This window comes from Babylonia areolata, chromosome 16 (genome assembly GCF_041734735.1).
Source record: "Babylonia areolata isolate BAREFJ2019XMU chromosome 16, ASM4173473v1, whole genome shotgun sequence".
Taxonomy (NCBI): domain Eukaryota; kingdom Metazoa; phylum Mollusca; class Gastropoda; order Neogastropoda; family Buccinidae; genus Babylonia; species Babylonia areolata.
In genome coordinates, this window is record NC_134891.1 from 2,304,168 (window position 1) to 2,310,828 (window position 6,661).

The following is a 6,661-nucleotide window of genomic DNA, read 5'->3' on the forward strand; positions in this document are numbered from 1 at the left end:
AGCACTTCCCAGACGATGAAACACTTATTTCTGAGGTCAAGTCATGGACTGGCGCAACCTGCAGACTTCTACAGGCAGGGTCTTCACAGCTGTATAAAGTGATGGGAGAAGAGTGTCACCCGTGGTGGTGTCTATGTAAAGAAAAACTAATGACTGTGCCAAGTTTCATTCCTCTCAGTCCATGGGAAGTGGTTCAGGGGAAATCTTTGATGAACATCCGTTGTAGATAGAGCAGAATTTTTAAAATTAAATAAAATGTCAGGAAATGCAGGGCATATGGGAGAAGTGTGTCTTGGTGGTATCTGTGTAGAGAAAGACTAATAACTGTGCCAAGTTTCATTCCTCTCAGTCCATGGGAAATGGGTCAGGGGAAATCTTTAATGAACATCCCTTGTAGATAGAGGCAGAATATTTAAAATTAAATAAAATGTCAGGAAATGCAGGGCCTATAAAGCTAGGTCAGTAGTTGTTGTACCCTGCCTCGGTAAGACTGACATGACAGTGATGTTTTAGAACACTGAACAAGACCCAGATGAATAAAACGAACATGTTCAACAGCTTTGTTTGCCTCTTGCTGGTATCCTGTTTCTTTCAGTTTTTTTTGTACAGCAGTCACAATTTATGGGTTAACTCTCTCCATACGAACGGCGAAAGAGACGATGTTAACAGCGTTTCAGCCCAATTACCATCATCAAAATATTGCAAGCGGAAGGCTCTTACACTGAAGAGGTGAATGCTGACAAAGAATACCACAATTCTGACGACGGAACCTAAAGGTTGGGTCATTCAGATACCCACTGGACATTCGAGGGGTCTGTGTAGAGGAGAAGAGAGGACTGGCCGTACTGATTTAAAAGAAGTGAAGGAAAAAGGAATACAGGAATGTCTGACTGGTTTAACTGAACATGTCTCAAGTTGTATGATGAATAGGACAGATTTCTGATTTGACTTTTGTAAATTAGGACATTTGTTGGATAAGCTACATGAATGTGTTTCTCTGTTGCTGTTGTTAACACCACATACCTGTCTCTGTCTCTGGACCTTGCAACTGGAATGAACTTCCTCTTTCGCTTCGTCAAGTCTCCACACTCAGCTCTTTCAAGTCTGGCCTTTAAACCCACCTCTTCCCAAAATAGCCTCCCTTCCCTGCCTCTTCCTTGTCTTCAGTTTCTCCAGTTTTAGAGTTATGCATGCGTGTGAATGATTGGTGCGAAAGCGCTTAGGTTTGTCTCTGCACAAGATTCAGCGCTATATAAATACCATTATTATTATTATTATTATTATTATTATTATTATTACATATGACTGCATGTCTGCCTGCATGTTTGGTGCATATCTGTTATGCATGTGTGGGTGTATGTGTGAATGTGTGTCTTCATGTTTTACATTTATTTGCTTATTTATCATCATTGTTGTCTTATTTATTTATTTATTATTATTATTATTATTATTATTATTACTACTACCCTTTTTTTATATCACAATTATTATTTATTTATTTATTTATTTATGTAAGCTTATCTATTATTTATTCACTTTTTCTTTCTTTTTTTTCTCAAGGCCTGACTAAGCACGTTGGGTTACGCTGCTGGTCAGGCATCTGCTTGGCAGATGTGGTGTAGCGTATATGGATTTGTCCGAACGCAGTGACGCCTCCTTGAGCTACTGAAACTGAAACTGAAACTGCCTGTCTGTATGTTAAACAGATACGGTTTCTGTGCGGCCTTGAGGATCGGGTGATCAGTGTCAGTGAAGATCAGAAATGTCGCTACATCATACGCTTCAGCACTCCAGCCGCTTGCTGATCCGGGGCCCTGCCTCTTGCCTTCCCTGCTTGTGAGGACGGTGTGAGCAAGTCTGACGCACTATGTCTGTGAACAAGTCTGACGCGCTATGTCTGTGAAAAAGTCTGATGCACTATGTCTGTGAAAAAGTCTGATGCACTATGTCTGTGAGGATGCACTATGTCGTTCTCAGTCAGTCAGTATCCTTAAGCAAGTATTGCACAAAGTACACAACTGATTTTTTTCCCCTTCCAACGTCTCTTCCGGTGTTTTTTTTAATTCATGATGGTTGCAACATAGATAGCCTGTGTCTTTTGGACACCCAGTAAATCTGAGAGGCTGATTAAGTTCAAAGACATAAATGAAAAATGCCCCAATCTGTGGCAAGGCAACATTTTGATTTATTAATTAAGCTTCCACCAGCTATGCTTGCCAACGCATAAAGGATGTTTGGAAGCCATGGTGTGTATTTTGTTCATTGAATTCTGTGGTCATGGAGGGCAGTTACACATGAATGGAAGACTCATTGAGTCAGCACATTTTGGAACATGTGGTACACTTTAAAAAATTTTTTTTTAACTTTCTAAAAAATTTTGCAAAAACATATATACAATATACAGAGATCAGTATGAACTAACAGTATAAACGAGCCATAACATCCAGTAGAGACAAAAAAACAACAACCCCCCGTCCCCACCAAATAAATAAAAGTGTAATATAAAATAATAACAAAAAAAAACATAAAAAAATATTAAAAAAGAAAAGCTATAAAGCTTTCCTTTCCAATAACGTAAAAGTGGTAAACTTATTGCTCCTTATTATATTATGATACTACAACGCTACCACTCGCTTTCGCCTCGTCCTTGATAGGATTGCAATGTTACAGCTGGTCTCATTATTATTAATATCATCTTAAACCATCCTCATACTGCAATCAATATTGTGTCAACATTGATTGATTGAATGATTGGACGAGTACTTAAATTTAAGTGTGTGTGTATTTTTTTTTCATGTGGTACACTTTTCTGTTTGACATGAGAGAATTATGCATAGACACTGATGTGTGTGTGTGGGTGGATGGGTATGTGAGGGGTTGGGTTGTTCGTGTATGTGCGTGTATGTAGGAGGAGAGAGACTGGTATTTGTGAACACTTTAGTGGTCATTCATATATGTGTGGATGGATGGATGGTAAAATGTGGACTATTAGTTGGATCTTTTTCCCTTCAACTATGACTCTTGTGGTTGAAATAATGACGTGGCTTGTTTGTGGGTTTTTCCGATGTTGTGGGTTTTCCCGATGACACGTTCAGGTCAAATCAGATGTTGCTGTCAGTCTCCGGTTTATTTCAGAATACCTTGTTTATGATGTCGGGTTTCAGAACTGGTTTTGACTCTTCGTGAATTTCAAAACTCACTGTAAAAGTGTGCTAGAGTTAACTGTTCACATTCAACTGGCCATTAGTTTCTGCACTTGTTTTTGTGTGTGTGTTACATTTGCTGCTTGTAAATCAGTGCAGCTTATGTGTAAATAAATTCCCATTTAAAAAAAAAAAGAATTCAGGGGATGCGGCATATATAACGATGCGCTCAATAGCACAATTTTTACAGTATGTATGTATGTATGTATGTGTGTATGTAATGTATGTATGTGTGTGTATGTGTATGTGTGTTTATATGCATTCTATTTTTGGAAGGAATATAAGTGTGCGGCAGCAATGGTACCTTCTGAAATACATGAATGCTTTTGGAAAAGCTGTATTACTTTTTTTTTTCCCCCTAAATATTTTGATGGTTTTCCAAAGACAATGACTTTTTTTTTTTTTTTTTTTTTTTTTTTTTGCAGAGACCAAAGACTGCATTCCGTTGTGAAATGTTATGAGTATTTATCATTTCACATTCCACTATCAGCATGGTGTGTAAAAAGTGATGCATTAATGAAACAGTTTTGTAAAAAGATATAAAAGATATAATTTATGAAACCTTAAGTGCCTCAGAAACTCCCTGCATTACAGCGCTTCCAGTTTCTGTTGTTGTTCAAGTGACTTCCATGCAAAGTGAGATGTTCAGCAGTACATAGAGAGTTACTACCATTTGACAAGGCCCATTCAATACCCCTGTAGAATTATGAATAGAAATTGATACATGAATTTTATTGTGAAGAACAAGAGCTGCTTGCGTGAGTAGTTAAGCAAAATTCAGCATACAAATCATAGGGAAGAATTAACTCTCTCCATACGAACGGCGAAAGAAACGACGTTAACAGCATTTCAGCCCAATTACCATCATCAAAATATTGCAGTCGGAAGGCTCTTATACTGAAGAGGTAAATGTTGACAAAGAAAACCACAATTCTGACGACAGAAGCTAAAGGTTGGGTCATTCAGACACCCACTGGACAGGGGTCTGTGTAGAGGAGAAGAGAGGACTGGCCGTACTGAGTGAGTTAACCACCTTTGTGTTGAGGCCATTTCCTAATCATGTTCACTTTCCAGTCTGCAAGAACATAGGCACATGTATGCCAAGTCAACAGCCAAGTGAAATGTAAACTTCCAGACTTAACTTCTTGTCACTATCCTTGTCTTCCATGGTTCATGAAGGAGTTCTCATAAAAAGGTTATGCATGTTGAAAATAAGACCCAACACCTGTTTGGAATTAAACAGTTATTAATATAAAATTACCGACACAAACTTCCCACTGTTAAAAAAAAAAAAGTTAACGATATCTGCATTACAGGGCTGGTGAGGGTCGTTTATTCTCTGAAGAAAACAGATGAAAACTATATTTGTTTGATAAAATGGAAAATACTTAATGATGTAAGCCAGCCTTAATGACAATGCCATTCTACTTAAACAGGGAATGTTTGAATAAAATACCATGCACTATTATTATTATTATTATTATTATTATTTATTTATTATTATTATTATTGTTGTTGTTGTTGTTATAATCAGGAATGGTTATACATTATTTTTATTCTTAGACATGAAAAGTAATACAACGGACTTCGGAACAGGCTGTTTTTGTGGAACTTCAGTGTTACAGTTACTAGGATATCATAGGCATGGAACATGTGTTACAACCTCTTCTGTATTACTCAAAGGTCTAGGACTTCAGAAAATCCATTGAGTGGCATTTGTATTTGTATTTCTTTTTATCCCAACAAATTTCTCTGTGTGAAATTCGGGCTGCTCTCCCCAGGGAAAGCGTGTCGCTACACTACAGCGCCACCCATTTATTTTTATTTTTTCCTGCTTGCAGTTTTATTTGTTTTTCCTATCGAAGTGGATTTTTTGTACAGAATTTTGCCAGGGACAACCCTTTTGTTGCCGTGGGTTCTGTTTCGTGCGCTAAGTGCATGTTGCACACGGGACCTCGGTTTATCATCTCATCCAAATGATTGGCGTCCAGACCACAACTCAAGGTCAAGTCGAGGGGGAGAAAATATCGGCGGCTGAGCTGTGATTCGAACCAGCGCGCTCAGATTCTCTCGCTTCCAAGGCGGACATGTTACCTCTAGGCCATCACTCCACATTTCGACTCAAACGGTAATAAACTGCACATACTGGGGGAAGTCAAATGCCTGGGACAAGCGTTTGCAGACAATTTTTTGGAAGATTATCCGTAACTGGTTGTACCTTGAATGTATTCCAATGCAAAGTTAAAAATGTTACAGACATTCCATGTACAGGTGTTAGGGTGTTGTGCTGATGATTCCATTGATGTTCTGCAAGTGGTATTAGCATTGTTGATTATTCTGATTATGGTGTACTTGCTGTGTGTTTCTGTGGTTAAGATTGGGGATGCAGCTGGATTAAAACCTTTGAATGTTTTGATTTTCCTTAGAATTACAATACAGGGTTGCCTTGAAGGGCATGTGACGGGCGCAATAGCCAAGTGGTTGGACTGTCTATCTGAGGGTCCCGGGTTCGAATCACGGTGACGGCGCCTGGTGGGTGAAGGGTGGAGATTTTTACGATCTCCCAGGTCAACATATGTGCAGACCTGCCAGTGCCTGAACCCCCTTCGTGTGTATATGCAAGCAGAAGATCAAATACGCACGTTAAGGATCCCGTAATCCATGTCAGCGTTCGGTGGGTTATGGAAACAAGAACATACCCAGCATGCACACCCCCGAAAACGGAGTATGGCTGCCTACATGGCGGGGTAAAAACGGTCATACACGTGTGCATACGAGTGAACGTGGGAGTTGCAGCCCACAAACGCAGAAGAAGAAGAAGAAAGAAGGGCATGTGGTCAGAGGATTGTGTTTGTGTACACGCGATGCAGTAGGAACAGACTTTGTGTTCTTTACAATACAAGGTTGCCTTGAAGGGCATGTCATCAGAGGATTGTGTTTGTGTACACGCGATGCAGTAGGAACAGACTTTGTGTTCTTTACAATACAAGGTTGCCTTGAAGGGCATGTCATCAGAGGATTGTGTTTGTGTACACGCGATGCAGTAGGAACAGACTTTGTGTTCTTTACAATACAAGGTTGCCTTGAAGGGCATGTGGTCAGAGGATTGTGTTTGTGTACACGCGATGCACTGGGAACAGACTTTGTGTTCTTTACAATACAAGGTTGCCTTGAAGGGCATGTGGTCAGAGGATTGTGTTTGTGTACACGCGATGCAGTAGGAACAGACTTTGTGTTCTTTACAATACAAGGTTGCCTTGAAGGGCATGTGGTCAGAGGATTGTGTTTGTGTACACGCGATGCACTAGGAACAGACTTTGTGTTCTTTGAAGGAAAGAAGAAGGGTTTGGTGTTGTCATGTGTTAGGCAGGGTTAACATTCCTATAACTGATATACAAATAGGATTTCAACCAGACGATTACATGATGTGGTGCCCCGGTGTGGAATACTAGGCTTTT

At 39.6% G+C, this 6,661-nt stretch overlaps 1 protein-coding gene across 1 annotated transcript in view; it reads left to right on the plus strand.

The window, feature by feature from the left end:
• The window catches only part of LOC143291067 (uncharacterized), a 22,458-nt gene extending 16,494 nt beyond the window's left edge, over positions 1-5,964 (plus strand). The window contains exon 6 of the mRNA XM_076600658.1: positions 1,707-5,964. Coding sequence (XP_076456773.1) covers positions 1,707-1,805 — 99 coding nt within the window. The 3' untranslated portion in view covers positions 1,806-5,964. The remainder of the gene's footprint in view (positions 1-1,706) is intronic.
• The last annotated feature ends 697 nt before the right edge of the window (positions 5,965-6,661 follow it).